The sequence below is a fragment of the Lonchura striata genome, chromosome 16 (genome assembly GCF_046129695.1).
Source record: "Lonchura striata isolate bLonStr1 chromosome 16, bLonStr1.mat, whole genome shotgun sequence".
Classification (NCBI taxonomy): domain Eukaryota; kingdom Metazoa; phylum Chordata; class Aves; order Passeriformes; family Estrildidae; genus Lonchura; species Lonchura striata.
In genome coordinates this window covers 2,586,265-2,601,798 of record NC_134618.1, presented here as the reverse complement: position 1 = coordinate 2,601,798, position 15,534 = coordinate 2,586,265, and the positions used below count along the sequence as shown (strand labels likewise).

Genomic DNA, 15,534 nt, shown 5'->3' with positions numbered 1-15,534 from the left:
TGGGGCACAGCAATGTGGGGAGAAGGCACATTTGGCTTGACCTCAGGTGATGTCTCCTTCTCCCAGTGGCCCAGGGTAATATCAGCACTGCACTGACCCTGACAGCTCCTCATAGACGGGTCCTACCAGCAGCCCATGGCTGTCCCCAGGGGAGGCCCCTTCTGCAGACTGAGATGCAGAAGGGTAGATCTGAGGAATTCCTCTCCAAGATCCCATGGATTTAGTATTTTCTAGTCCCAACAGCAGTGTTCAGCTGCCAGAGGACACTGCCCCAGCTGGTTGGCCATGGTCCAGCTCCCAGCGGGACCAAGGCACAGCTTTCTTGCAGGTCCTTTCTACAAAGACAATGCCAGTGACCTTGTCCTTCTCCCTGCACCCACACACATCCCAGAGGAGCAGCGCCCAGCACTCCCACCAATGAGGAAGGCACTGGGGTGCCAGGGGTGGCTCACCAACATCAGAGCACAAGGGATGAGGAAGTTGATGATGTCCCAGAGCAGGGCAGAAAGCCAGAAGTTGACCACATAAACGCCGCTGACGAACTGGACGTGCTTGGCCTTGATGGCGCGTTCGCTGACCAGCAGCAGCGCGAAGGTGCTGGCGAGCGAGGCCATTCCATACAGCAGGTTGATAGCAATGGCAAACCCAGTCTGGCCTCTGTGGGGACAGGGGGACACATTAGGGCAGGGACACCTCAGCAAACCAATGCTGAGGGTACACAGGGACAGCATAGAATAGTCTCAGTTAGACCCACAGGGATCATCCAGTCCAGCTCCTGGCCCTGTACAGACATCACAACAATCCCACCCTGGGCATCCCTGAGACCATGACCATTCCCCGGGGAGCCTGGGCAGTGCCCCAACATTCTTTGGTGGAAGAAACTTTTCTTGATTTTCAACTTAACCCTCCCCTGACACAGCTTCAGCCATTCCTTTGGGTCCTGTCTCTGGTCACAGAGAGCAGAGCACCTGCCTCTCTGCTGCCACTCTTGAGAAAGCTATGGCCAGCACACCCACACCGGGCTTCTTGAAGAGGCTACACTTTGCCAACATGCTGAAGAAACACTCAAGGGAGACAACCATCCCCCAGGCACAGCCCACCCTGCACACCACAAACCTCCAGCCTGCCTCAGTGAAGTCCCAGACATGGCCCCTCTGGCCATGGATGTGGGGTTTTGTAAAGAGCATGGCCACATGGCCTCCCCTGCTACGAGCACCCAGGAGAAACTAACCCCATCCAGTATCTTGAGGGGAGCAGCCAACCTGAGATGTAGATGTGGTGACGTGGCTGACAGGCTCAGCAGGGAAGTCATCTCCACAGCTTTGCTACACAGACTCCCTGAGTGCAATCACAGCTACATTTGGGTCTAAGAAGCTCCAGCCTGGCTTCTCCACTGACCCCAGCACAAGCAAGGCAACCTGCACCCGTGGGAGCCCTAGCAGGAGAGCGAGCCTGTGCCATCACCACACGTACTCCATGAGCTGGTCCTTGGCCTTCTCGGTGATGTTGCGGGGCTGGGGGTAGTTGGTGACGGTGATGGAGGCGTTGGGGCCTGCCAGCACCCTGAGGACAGCGTTGTCGGCCAGCATCAGGGCGGTGGCCGGGGAGTGGTAGGCCTGGTTGTTGAAGAGCGCCGTGACCAGCGTGCGGTTCCCGGTGCCCTCGAAGGAGGCAGCTGCAATGTAGTGCTCGTTGAAGGCTCCTCCTTCCTCCAAGGCTCGGGAGATGAGGTACTCCTCCAGCCCACCTGCCAAACACCACTGCTGTTACAGGCAGGCTCCATCACACCAGAGCTAACTGAGGCCAACTGGAAAAGATCCCAAGCAGACTCAGCCCTGGTGGCCCACCCTAGTCCTGATCAGAGAAACACACATCCATAGAATCTCCTGAGTTGAAAAGGACCCACAAGGATCATCAAGTTCAACTCCTGGCCCTGCACAGGACACCACAATAATCCCGCCTGAGAACACTGTCCAAAGCTTGTTGAGCTCTGGGAGCACTGGGGCCATGACCATTCCCTGCGGGGCCTGTTCCAGTGGCCACAAACACGGAGTTATGGAGAAGACAGCTCTGCTCAGGTGAGGAGAGGTCCTGCCAATGATACCACACTCCCGAGCAAGAAAGCATCAGCTACACCGCAGCTGGGACCTAAACCACTCCCACCAGTGGCCTTTGGACACCCTGTCAGGCACCACCTGCGCCAGGGGTGCTCCCTGAGCCCTCACCCAGCACCTCCAGCGCTGACTGACGCTGGGCATCCAGCAGCTCCGTGTACTGCTCCGCCAGCCGCTGCGGCAGCCCCGCGGCGCCCGACACCGAGAAAGGCACGATGGTCTGGCCGTAGGGCTCCAGCGTCAGCCGCAGCTGGGACGAGTCCCGCGGGCCCGGGAAGGTCTTGGCCACGATGAGGGCGAAGGCAGTGAAGATCAGAGGCACGAGGAACTGCGCCGCCACCATCTTCCAGTTGCGCCAGCTGTACATGGCCCGCTTCATGAACATGGCGTAGAACTGCTGGCAGCACAGGTAGAACTGCGAGGGGAGAGGCCAGGTGATGGTGAGCCCTGCCAGCTCTGCACGTGTCACCCCATGCAGCTGATGTGGAAGATGACCCCAAACCACTGCCATCCTTTGTGCACCTGCCAGCCCGCAGCAGAGCCTCCTCTCCAGCTAAGCCTATCAAGGGATTAGCGGGGCAGCCGCCCAGCTCCAGCTCATCCAACTCCATGGCTTCTGAACGAGTCACAGTCACTTTGAGATCTCAGGTGTTAAAAGCAGCTTTAGCCATGATCTTTACCTTCCTCCACCTCCCAGCAGCTGAGGCTCCCAAAGAGGATTACTACAGGGCAGGTGTCAGCCAGAGCAACCGGATGAGCACCTGCGAGTGTCTAGCCCAGCCCTTGCAAACACCCTCTGTGCTTTTCAAACCCAGAAACATCCTCCTTCCCCTCTGCCTTTGAGATGTGCCCTTGAGAAGACAAGGGATATTGATCACAGGTGCTGAAGCAGCAGGGCATGAAGGGCTGCCAGGGAAGTGAAACACAAGCCTAGTGTGGGAAGGAAGATGGATTTTCTCATCTTCCTTCTGGAAAACCCCAATGATGGAAAAATGGCAGGTGGAAAACCACATTAGATCACCTCAAAGAGCAACTCAGATCCCAAGATTAACATGAAAAGTAACCCTACTAACCATTAAAATCATTTGTCTTAACAATGCAGATTCCAACTTGAACTTCAATTCAGTGTTCCAAACCACACACAACAAGAGCAACCCTGGGGGAGGCTCCACCTACTTCAAACCCCTCCCTTCACATGTCCCCTCCCCGTTCCTGCTGCACTGACCCCCAGCACTCACCCCGGTGTTGAGCTTGATGCTGGAGCAGTCTTCAGTAATGAGCGCCCCGCTGTCATCCGTCATGTCCGTCATGCCGCTCAGGCTGCTGGAGTCATCCACGGCCCAGTCGTTGGAGCGTCTCTCGTGCTGGTACTGCAGGGCAGGCAGCTGGATGGCCTGGATATCCATGCTGGAGTCCACGAGCTTCCCAACCCTGTGCCAGGGGGGAAAGCGGGTGATGAAACAGATGCAGGCAGGATACAGCTGTTCTGAGCTGGGGAAGCCAAAGCCAAGAGACCAAAGCCAACAAGTGCCCCAGAGGGCAGTGCTGGACATCACCAAAGCACACGGGCACTGGCCACCCCTCTACCTACCTGAGGAACACCTCCTCCATGGTGGTGACCGAGGCGCCATAGCTGGCAATGCCCAGCTCCTCCCGCCTCTGCTCCAGCTCTGTGAACAGGGCCTCAAACCTGAGCAGAGAAGGGAGACATCAGACACTGACACTCGTGGGAGGGGGCACTCAGGGGTAAAGACCCTCTGGGCATCAGTCCTGCAGCTGCCTGGAGTCTTGCATCCAACCCCAGGGCGACCTGTGGTATTGAGCACACCCCTGTCCCCAAGAGCAGATTTTGGCCTCCACTGGCTGTTCGTTTGTGCCTCAGTGATCACACAATCATGGAAACACAACAGGGTTTGAGTTTGGAATGAACCTTACTGACCATCTCATTCCACCCCGTACCATGGGCAGGGACAACTTTCACTATCCCTGAGTGCTCCAAACTACATTCAGTTTGGCCTTGGACATTTCCAGGGATCCAGGGGCAGCCACAGCTTCTCTGGGCACCCTGTGCCAGGGCCTGCCCACCCTCACAGTCAAGAATTCTTTCCCAATATCCCATCTATCCCTGCCCTCTGCCAGTGGGAAGCATTCTCCCTTGTCCTGTCCCCAGTCCCTCTCCAGCTCTCCTGGAGCCCCTTTAGGCCCTGGCAGGACTCTGAGCTCTCCCTGGAGCTTCTCCTCTCCAGGGGAGCACCCCCAGCTCTCCCAGCCTGGGTCCAAAACAGAGAGGCTCCAGCTCTTGGCCTCCATGGACTTGTGCCAGGAGCTCCACATCCTCCTGCTGGTGCCTCCAGACTGGGAGGAGCGATGCAGGAAGGGTCTCAAGAGAACAGAGCAGATGGAGACAATCAGCTCCCCTGACCTCCTGGGTCCACAGATCCGATTTCAGAGCCAGAACATCCTGCCTCATGTGTGCCACCCTCAGCACTACAGGAGGAACTGAATCCCATTTTCCATGGCCAGTGCTGATTCAGGGAGCAGCTCCCCCTTCCAGCAAGCCTGTGAGACAGTGTGTGAGGGCAAGGGGACCCCCCAAGGAGGGGCAACAGAGGACAATGTCATTACCTGTGTGTGCTTTCCTTGGGCAGGATAAAGGACAGCTCTGCCCCGGCATTACTCTCCATGGTGGCATTGGGCACGTACTGGCAGATGAGGCGGGAGATCTCCCCCAGGTTGCAGTAGGGCTCCTTCACCATCACCATGTGATATCCTGCCCCTGGGGGAGCCACAAGAGAAGGGAGAGCAGGGTCAGTCCCAGCCCAGCCTGGGCAGGGGGCTGGAACAGAGAGGGATGCACCAGACATGGACACGATGCAAGAGCAAATATGGGGATGGGCCCCAGGAGAGGCTGAACAGCAGGATGGGGAGCAACCAGCCATCAGGCAAGGAGCAATGGATCCCCTCCCTGCTCTCTCTACCCCTCCTGCTCCTCCCTGGCCAGGAGAAGACACGGAGCACAGCCTGCTCTGCTCTCTGCTCCCGTACCGTATTTGCGCTTGAGGAAGAGCGAGGAGCCGCAGCACTGCAGCTCGCCCTTGGCCATGATGGCTATGCGGTCCCCCAGCAGGTCTGCCTCGTCCATGAAGTGAGTGGTCAGCAGGATGGTTCTGTTGCTCCTCTGCTGCTGCAGAAGATCCCACGTGGCTCTGCGGGAGGCTGGGTCCATCCCCGACGTCGGCTCATCTAGCATCACCACCTGCACCCAGGAGATAAAACAGGTCAGAAAGGGCTGAGGGAGGCCCAGCAGCACAGGAAGGGACAACCTCAGAGCCCAGGAGGAGCCTTGGCCTCACAGCAATGATCTGGGGAGCAGCTACCAGACAGCAGAGCCTCAGGACATGATCCTCAGAGTGGGGATGCTCCTGCTTGCTCGCTGCTGTCCTTGTTTCTTCCACTGGCTCACCACAGACGAGGAACAGCCTCAGAGCCACCCCAAGGACCTGCCCTGGCCCCAGCAAAGCCACCTGCCTTGGAGTCCCCGATGAGGGCAATGCCGATGGACAGCTTGCGCTTCATGCCCCCGGAGAGAGCCTTGCTCAGGGAACGGCGCTTGTCCTCCAGGCCGAGGATCCTCAGGATGTGGCTGATCTCCTCAGGACACTTGGAGGCTGGGTATCCCTTCAGCTGCCAGACATGGGAAGAGAGGGATGAGCTCACCTGCATGGCTGCCGAACCCCACCAAACTCCGTACTCCATACACAGACAGGAAAGTGGGGAAGCAGAGATGGATCCCTGCCCACCCCTGCAGGAGCTGGCACAGCTGCTGGGAGTGGTTGCATGGAGTTGTGCTATCTGAGACTCTCCACTCCTCCACCAGCCTGCAGATGAGGTGGGAAGAGGATGCAAGGGCTGTTCTGCTTATCATGGAATCACAGAATAGCTTCGGTTGGAAGGGTCCTTAAAGATCATTTAGGCCAACCGCCCTGTCATGGGCAGGGACATCTTCCACTATCCCAGGGTGCTCCAAGCCCTGGCCAACCCGGCCTTGGACACTTCCAGGGATCCAGAGGCAGCCAAAGCTTCTCCAGGTAACCTGTGCCAGGGCCTCATTACCCTTACAGGGAAGAATTTCTTCAGTATATCCCATTTAACCTTGCATTCAATGTGAAACCATTCCTTTTTGTCTTGTCATTCCAGGCCCTTATCCAAAATCCATCTCCTGGAACCCCTGTAGTCACTGCAAGAGGCTCCAAGGTCACCCCGGAGCCTTCTCTTCTCCAGGTGAACACCCCCAGCTCTCCCAGCCTGGCCCTAGAGCAGAGGTGTTCCACCCTCTGACCATTTTTGGACCCACTTGATATATCTCACCACACTTCCCCACCTCCAGGAGCCCAGGTGCCTCCCCCAGGGCTGTCTCCCTGCACAGTGCCAGGCTCACCCCTGCGTAGAAGTGGAGGTGCTCTTCCACTGTCATGCTGTCGAAGAGGACGTCGTGCTGGGGACACAGCCCCAGGCTGCGGCGGATCAGGACCATGTCCTGCGAGATCTCGTAGCCATTGATGTAGGCCTGCCCGCTTGTCGGGGAGTGCAGACCTGTGGGGAGCAGCACACAGCAGCTCAGGGTGGCCTCAGTGGCAAAGAGCCAGTGGAAATGTGGAGGGTCCTGATGAGCATCCCCCCCTGCCAGCTTTCTGCCAAAAAGCAGAGCAAGTTTGTCTCGTGCTCAGGCTGGGATACAACAGCTTCCTCCTGCCCACAGGATGGGCTGCAGGGTACCCATAGGTGGGAACAGGGCCACCAGTGCAGAAAGGAGAGGAACAGGCAGGTCAAACATGGTTCTGAGCCTTGCAGAGAGCCAGGCAGGGCCAGGGCAGAGTTCCAGGAATGTCCCGTGAGCCTCCTGAGTTGCCAGGAGCAGCTCGGAGCAATAGAGAACAGCAGAAGACCATCAAAGGTCACTGTGTCCATCCTGCCAAAATAGGTATCCTGGAGCCCAGTAGATCAAGAATGACAAACACCAGTTCCACCTTATCTGTGTTACCATGGCAAAGCCTACAGAGAGCAACCCTACAGCAGGTCCAGTCTCTTCTCACAGCTCTCCAGCACAAAACCTGGCTGTCATTTCACCCACTGGCTGATCCCACTCTTGTGGAGTGCTGACCAGGGACACCCCCATGCTCCTTCCATCTCCCTCTCACTACCTGGGAACTCCTAGCCAATAGCTTAGGAAACTGAAGGTGCTCCAAGGAAGATCAAAAACCCCTCCCTGCCCTCAGAGACAGGGTCTTGCTCTTCTTTGAGGGTAAAGCCATCAGTTCCTGCAGCAGGATACTCCTACCTGTGAGCATGGACAGAGTGGTGGTCTTCCCAGCACCATTGTGTCCCAACAGGACAGTGATCTGCCCCTCGTACATGTTCACTGTCAGGTCTTTCACTGCCTCTTTTGTCTTGTTTCCCACTTTGAAGACCTGTGGAGATCAAGTCCATGAATTGGTGCTGTGCTTCAGGCAAGTGCCTCAGTTCTATCCAGCAGGCAAAGCCTGGGATGCTCAGGGGGTGTTACCAGGAGACAACAGGTCTAATTCAGGTTAAATTCAGATGTCAACAAGTTAAGTACAGATATCACTGCATCTCTAAGTATGCAGCACTTCATCCCACCACAAAATGCAGCCAGCTCTGGGGAAGAGCCATACCCAGCCCCAGGGCAGCACAAGGATACAGAAGCTGCCTGCAGGCAATCGATTTTACAAAACCAACGTTATGGTGTGTTTGTGCTCTGCTGAGCAGTCAGTACCTTGGACAGGTGCTTTATTTTGATGCCTGACACGAGGTCAGCTGGTTCCTCCTCAATGTACTGACTCTTCAGGGCTTTCTCAGGGTCCTCCTCCTCCTCCTTCTCTTTCCCCACAACAGTCCTGGGCCGCCCGCACCAGTACGAGGGCTGATGGAGGAAGGGGAAGACAGAAATCAGGCACAGGCAGAGCCCATCTCTCTATCCCAGCCTTGGCCACTCTCCTCCTCCCACAGACACCTCCCAAGGATCTCCCAGACTGCTCTCCTTGGCCTGGGAGTTACCAACCAGAACATTTTCAGCAGGCAGGGCTGACACAGTGGAACAGCTCCTCCTGTCCTCCTGCCTTCCCCCATCTCTCCCTTACAGCAGGACTGCCTATGCTTACACAGCAGCTTTTCTGCATCTTCATCTCCAGGAAGAAATTCCACTGAGAAGTAAAATCACTCAGGCAGAATCATCCTGCCCAGGAGAACCCATGGATGACCACCCCCTCCAAAACCCCTGAGAAACACTAAATACAGCCTGGGGTCCAGCTGCTGCATTTACAGCCCCTTTTTACTGACATGGCTCTCTAGAAATAAAACTAAGTTTTGGGACCTTAAATCCCAGTGGGAATAACAATTCAATAACTCCTGGATGCAAAACCAGCTTTTGTCAATGGCTGCATCTCTGTTTCCCTGGTCTGACTGCAAGAGGGAGTGAGATGCTGGAGTGAAACCACTCTGAGATGAGGAATTTGGAAGGGAGAAGGAAAAGCCTCTCTATCAAATAACAAAGGATCCATCTCCAAACAGAATATATTCTGTCTGCAGCCGTGCAGCTGCAGAGGGTGACGCCAAGTGTTTGGCTTGGCTGAGCGAGGGTGGCTCAGCTGAGGGGGTGACAGCTGTCACCCACCCCCTGGCACGTGGCGTCTGGCAGTGGGACACAGGTGTCAAATAGCTGGATTTGGTTGCTTCCACCTGGGGATTCTCTCTAATACTTTTGCTTGTGCCTGGAGACATTTAAGAACACCCTGCATGCCAGGAAGTGCTGGGAGAGAGCTTTAAAGCCAAGACGACCTTCATCCACAGCAAAAAGCTACAGCTGCATCAGCCTTTAGTGAGGACATGCTGCAGACGCCATGGTTTTGGAGGCCAGGTGGTGCCACCCTCACCCATCAAACTGGCCTACTGCACGGCACAGAAGTGGTGACTGTCCCAAGTGATGCCCCTCAAGCCCAGGGAAGGGGTGCAAGCAGTGCTCACCGTGAGGAAGAAGTACCAGGGCTGTGGCACACCGTACTCCCCGGGGAACACGGCCTCCACGTACCAGGCCACCACGCCATACAGCACCGAGTCCAGGAGCAGCATCCCCAGCACATGGGCCAAGGTGAAGTTGTCATCCACGCTGACAGGCTTCATGAGGTCCCTCCACTGGATGCCAGTCCCTGCAAGGCACATGGGACACTGCTATCTCTGTATCCCCAGGAGGATCATCTTCTCCAGGACTGGCAGAGAGCAGCCCCTCTGCCAGCTCACCGCTCCCTAATCAGGAGCATCTGCACAGCCCTATGGTCCTCTGCAGATGGAGGGAAAAGAGGCATTGGCACCTCGAGGCTCCCCACCCCACGATGATCCCTCCATGCCATTCTCTGCCACTGCCTGGGAAGAAACAATCCCTTCTCCAGCATCACCCCTCCAATCATTACAGCCACCGAGCTACTGCCACACCTAGTAAATGCATGGTTCTGCATGGAACCAACAACAGACTCTTTTAAATTAAAGAAATTAAGGATATATATTGTGAAGGAGGAAACACAATGGTTCCCATCCATTAGAACAGAATTCCTTTGGTAATTGAAGTGAGGGTGGCATTTTGCACAGCCCAGGAGCATAGGCACAAGTTTGGAGAGCCCTGGCATGGCAGCAATCAGCTCTAGTAAGAAGAAGGAAATTGCTTCTTCTCTCCAATGTCTCTTCACCAAACCAGTCCCACCCCACCACAAAATCAGGCTGACAGGAAGGGGATGCTCCTCTCCCGAGGAACAGATGGTCCTGCTCACCTTTCCCTTCAAACATGCCGATGAGCTGAGCCCCCATGGCCATGGCCACATTGGAGATGAGGCAGGATGCCAGCTTCTGGCTGTGGGACATCAGGTCGTAGCGTGGCGAGATGAAGAAGTAGGGGATGTAGGAGAAGAAGTAGAGGAAGCCGCCAGCGGCAGCTGCAACGTTTGCTGCCAGCACAGGGAAAAGCAGGAGGGAGAACGTCAGGGTGATGCCACCCACACTCCTCACCAGCTTCCCACCCAGGGACATTCCAGATTTGTGCACAAAGCGCAGTTATGTGGGGGCAGGACAAGGACACGCCCACACCCCACAGCAAGGCAGAAGCCTGACCCCAACCCCAACCCCATGGAGGGCAACTGCAGAAGCCCCCCACCCATCCCAGAGCAGAATCTGGGGTCAAGCCAGCCAGATGAGGCCCTAAGACATGAGCTGGTCATAGTACCAGGGAACGGTCTGGGTTGGAAGGAACATTAAAGACCATCTCACTCCACCCCCTGCCATGGGCATGGACACCTTCCACTACCCCAGGTTGCTCCAAACCCTATCCAGCCTGATCTTGAACACTGCCAGGAATGAGGCAGCCACAGCTTCTCTGGGCACCCTGTGCCAGGGCCTCCCCACCCTCACAGGGAACAATTCCTTCCCAATATCCCATCCATCCCTGCCCTCTGGCAGTAGGAAACCATTCCCCCTTGTCCTGTCCCTCCAGGCCCTTGTCTCAAGTCCCTCCCCAGCTCTCCTGGAGCCCCTTTAGGTCCTGGAAGGGGCTCTGAGTTCTCCCTGGAGCCTTCTCTCCAGGTGAACACCTCCAGCTTTTCCAGCTTGTCTCCAGAGTAGAGGGGCTCCAGCCCTTGGACTTGCTCTGGTTTGGGAAGCAACAGTACCCACATCCCTTGCCACACACTGTGTAGAAAATGCAGCCAAAAATGGGAAGAAATGCCTCCTCCACAAGTCAAAGTGGTCAGTAACAAAAGGAGGCAGCGTGGGGGGACTCACCTCGTGAGAAGAAGGTGCTCACCATGAAGTTGAAGGAGATGGAGGAGATGGAGAAGATGGCGAGGAAGGTGAACACCAGGGTGGGGTCACTGTTGGTGAGCACCGCTCCCTGTTCGCTCACCTGCCAAGAAAATCTTGTGAAGCCCAGAGCTGCTGGAGGCAGCCGTGGCTTTAGCAGCACAGACCTGATGTTGTCCAAGTGATGGAGACAAACTGAGATGGGTGAGAACACCCCTAAACTCCCAGACCACTCCAGAGGGAGGAAATACAGATTGCCCTCGTGGGATGCAGCCTGCAGGGCAGGGGACACCCTGGCCAACACGCAGACAGCCCCCTCCTGCTTCCCCTGGGTGGGCACCTGCAGAGGGGAGAGCTCAAGGCCCTGCAGAGGCTGTGGGAGCAGGGTGGTCCTGCTCTGCATGCCGTGTCCCTGGGCTCCAATCACCACCTTCCTCCGGGGGGAGTCACCCCTGCCATGGGTGCAACTGTGGGGCAGCACTGCCCATTTCAGTCTGGGAAACCCAAATACCCAAATTCTTTGGAGGAGCCCTAGGACATCAGGACAGTCCCATGGCAGAGTGGCCCTGTCATCCCTCTGCCTTGGCAGCACAGGGTTTGTGGCCTGGGGACAGACGCTCACCTTGACACAGAAGAGCACAGTGACGAAGAACACAGACACCAGGAGGAAGAGGAAGAACATGAGGAACCAGGCGCTCCAGTGCAACCAGTTGCTGAGGCCCATCATGTGCATGTACTCCTGTGGGAGGACACAGTGTCACCCACGGCTGCACCCACACTCTCCAGGCACAGCTGGGGCAAGGCACAGGTGGCTTTGCCCCGTGGCACAAGCAAAGAGCTGGCAGCCCCAGGCACCACCAGAGTGGTCCTGCCCAGCCACCAGCATGGCATGGTGTCCCCAGCCTCCCCAAACAAGGGCTGCCACCACTACAGGAGTTCCCAGAGAGCGGAGCTGGGCCCAAACCCAGAGCAGGGTGCCAGTGGTGCCACCAGGGCCACTCAGCACAGGCCAGGACACCCAACACCTGGGGGAAGCCAAGCCCTGCTGTTGTAACCACATGCACAAAAGGCAAAAACCTTCCTTCAAACAGGCTGAACTCTTGAATCTACAAACTTTGGAACCCAGACATGTTGCCCTCTCTCCCAGCCCAGGAGAAACACCATCCCTGTGATCCAGCACCCCGGGTTGCACAGCAAGGAGAATCCAGCCTCCTCATGGCAGCAGGATTAGCAACATTCTTCCTCAGGGCTTGCTAATCCGCTGCCATCTCCCCCTCCTGCTGTACACCCAGCACGGATTTTGCTCCTAAACTAAAGACATCATCCATTGGGAAAAGCTGCAGAGGGAGGGGAGCACATCCCAGCTCTCACCTTCAGCTTCTTCTCCTTCTCGTGGACGACGGCACGGACGATGTTGAGCGAGGTGTAGGTGAAGCTGAGCATGAGCAGCAAGGGCAGCTGGTTCTGGATGGCCAGGAGGAAGAGGTCGTTGACATAGGCAGGGAAGGGGAAGCGCTGCACCACCACGGTGATGTTCTCCAGCAGGCTGGCAGAGCTGGCACTGGCGTGGTACTGCATGATGGCCCTGTCCACCGCGTGCTGCACCGCCAGGAATCCCTCCCGGAGATAACCTGCACAGCAAGAACCACACCGGGAATAGAGACGGGGCTGGGGTTCAGAGGGACAAACAGCCTTTGTGGGAAGGGTTGCATGGGAAGAGGAACAGGGACTAACACTGGAGTGCAGAGGAAAAGCAATATAAGCATCACTGTGACACAGGGGACCGGGGAAGGACTGATACCACAGCGAATTCATGGAATCGCTGGTTTGGGTTGGAAGGGACTTTAAAACTTATCTTGTTGACATCCTGCCATGTGCAGGGTAACCTTCCACTACACCAAACCAGGTTCTTGCAAAACCATCATTTAGAAGGAGCTGCCAGGAAAACTCTGTTCAATGGGGAGATTCTCTGTCACCATCAACCACCACAAGTCACTAGGCTTGTGTTTCACTCCTTTTTCTTTTTGTAAACCGGAAGAATAAACAATACTACACAGGTTGTAGTCAGAAAATGTGAATCGTGTGACTCACATGCGTGGCGTAAATTTTTGTGCATTAGAAAACACTGAAAGTATTTTAATTTCCCAACAGCACCTCCCAAGTGGGAAGGGACCCACAAGGATGAATCACTGACTCCAGCTCCTGGCCCTGCACAGACATCCTAACAATTCTACCCTGGGCATCCCTGGCAGTGCTGTCCAAACCCTCCTGGAGCTCTGGCAGCCTCGGGGCTGTGCCCATTCCCTGGGGAGCCTGGGCAGTGCCCAGCACCCTCTGCGGGAAGAGCCTTTTCTTAATATCCAATCTAAACCGCTCTTGACACAGCTTTAGAGAACAAAACAAACTTAAAATAGTTTATCTTTAAGTGGAATTGCTGTCAAATGTTACCTCAACAGGAACTTAAATTCTCTTACAAAACCCCAGATGAACATTTTGAAAGTAAGTTGGCTAAAATGACCCATAGAGAGAGAAGATAACAGCGGAATTATGAGATTGGGAACTTTGTTTGATATTAACTCATGTACTGAGCAAACACTCTGGGGCTCTGCTTTATTTACACACTGCAAGCAAAACCTGTTCGCCCACTTCCTTACCCTCACTCCCCCTGGACACTGCAATCAAATACAGTGGGAGAAATCCCACTGAGGGAAATATTCCCTTGGCCACCACAGGAGCAGTTCCCAAAAATCCAGTCCTAAGCCAGCACCAGCTCCAACAATGTCCCTGCTGGCTCATGCTCTGCTAGTGGTTTGCCTGCCCTTAAACACTGCAAACCACAGAACTGCTCTATTTACTTTTCAAGTACTTAAGCAGTACAATAAACATGGGGCAGTTTGGATAGTGAAATAAAATTTCCATTAAAAATTGAAATGGGAAAAAAATTAAATTTTAAAATGATTCATGCAAATAAAAATTTATTTTTATCCAGCTCTGCTCAGCAGAGGTGCCAAGAGGCCAAGCAGTGTCCATGAAGCCACAGGATAAAATTTAAATAAAGGATAGCTATAATGAATATGACAAAATTGTAAATATAATCCAATTACATCTAAGTAATGAAAAATAATTCAACAAAATAAAGTTTAAAAATAAAATTATTATTTTAAATTATAAATAATAATTATTTATAATTAACATATAAATAAATATTAAGAAGCTCTATAGTTAATATTTAATTAATATCTAAATATTAATTTAAAATTGTGTCATTATTTGATGAATTATTTATATATGCATGAATCTGAATATAAACATCTATAGAAAAGCATAACCATTTAACTATTTATATAGTAATAAAGATTAATATGTAAATTTTTAAAATTTAATATACATATAAATATTTAATTGCTTATATTTATATAAAATAAATATATGCTTATAATAAACAAATATTTAATTGTTCACCTTATACAAACATAAATTTAATGCCGGTATAAATATAAACCAATCCTTCATTCTAATTAAGTGAATTTAATAATTTCTTTTAAATGAAGCTATTTCTTAAAAAGCTGAGAGCCTGTCAGGTGCGGTAGGAAGGCGACCCCACATCCTCGGCCGTGCCCACCTGGTGTGCCCCCATCAGCAAACTTGGCCTCGCGGGGCCCGGGCAGCTGGAAGAGCGGGAAGAGGTAGCCGGTGTGCCAGTCCCGGTCCAGGTTGGGGTTCAGCCCCGTCTGCTCGCTGCGCGGAGCGTTCCTCGGGCTGTACTTGAAGCGCAGCTCATACTCCACCTGCAGGAGGGGCGGAGGTGGGTGGCATGGCCATGACAGCTGGGTGACCCCTGGGTGGGGGATGCTGTCCCACCTTCCCCTGGCTCACCTGGAGGGGCAGCGGGGCCGAGCCCTGCGGGAAGCAGTGCCGGAACACCACGGCGGCCAGGACGCTGCCCGAGCGGTTGTCCAGCCTGACGTACTCCTCGAAGTCCCGCTCCGAGGGGAAGCCCTGAGCTGTGGAGGGGGAAACAGGGAGATGCAGGGAAAGGGCACAGCAACGCACCATGCGCTGCTGCTCAGCCATCCCCAGGAGCATCGCTGGGTCCAGGACAGGAGGGATGCGCCACGCCTGCTCTCACACACCGGGGAGTTACGCAGGATGCTGCCCTGTATCCTGGGCATGCAGACATTCTTCCTCCTCCTTGAGAGCAGGAGTCAGCTTTCCCACAGAAAATCCTAACCTTTTGGAACAGCAAGTGCTAAAATTTTCTGTGCCAAAAGATTTCCAAAAATACTCTCTCACAGGGAAGCGCTGCCACCTTCTTTAACTGTTTTAGGGTGATATTTTTCTAGATGGAAACTGCAATAAAATGAGACCAAAAAGCAACCCCAAATCTTGTCATTTTAGTGAAAAAAACCCCAAAAAGCATCAAATTATAGCCTTGAAATTCAGGAAAAAATGGTGTTCCAGGAGCATGAGGACTCAGAATCAGTCACAGAATGGTTTGGATTGGAAAGGACATGAAAGATCATCCAGTTCCAAGACCCTGCCATGGGCAGGAATACCTTCC

At 54.2% G+C, this 15,534-nt stretch overlaps 1 protein-coding gene across 1 annotated transcript in view; it reads right to left on the bottom strand.

Moving 5' to 3' along the window:
* Positions 1-15,534, bottom strand: part of ABCA3 (ATP binding cassette subfamily A member 3) — a 31,624-nt gene that overhangs the window by 7,995 nt on the left and 8,095 nt on the right. Inside the window, exons 4-21 of the mRNA XM_021529649.3 lie at positions 14,850-14,977; positions 14,596-14,761; positions 12,345-12,604; positions 11,596-11,712; positions 10,956-11,076; positions 9,953-10,126; positions 9,156-9,337; positions 7,909-8,055; positions 7,453-7,582; positions 6,553-6,707; positions 5,643-5,798; positions 5,160-5,370; positions 4,740-4,890; positions 3,706-3,804; positions 3,353-3,545; positions 2,226-2,529; positions 1,474-1,747; positions 453-657 (exon numbers count right to left, since the gene is read on the bottom strand). Of these exons, the coding sequence (XP_021385324.2) occupies positions 453-657; positions 1,474-1,747; positions 2,226-2,529; positions 3,353-3,545; positions 3,706-3,804; positions 4,740-4,890; positions 5,160-5,370; positions 5,643-5,798; positions 6,553-6,707; positions 7,453-7,582; positions 7,909-8,055; positions 9,156-9,337; positions 9,953-10,126; positions 10,956-11,076; positions 11,596-11,712; positions 12,345-12,604; positions 14,596-14,761; positions 14,850-14,977 (3,173 nt within the window). The remainder of the gene's footprint in view (positions 1-452; positions 658-1,473; positions 1,748-2,225; positions 2,530-3,352; positions 3,546-3,705; positions 3,805-4,739; positions 4,891-5,159; positions 5,371-5,642; positions 5,799-6,552; positions 6,708-7,452; positions 7,583-7,908; positions 8,056-9,155; positions 9,338-9,952; positions 10,127-10,955; positions 11,077-11,595; positions 11,713-12,344; positions 12,605-14,595; positions 14,762-14,849; positions 14,978-15,534) is intronic.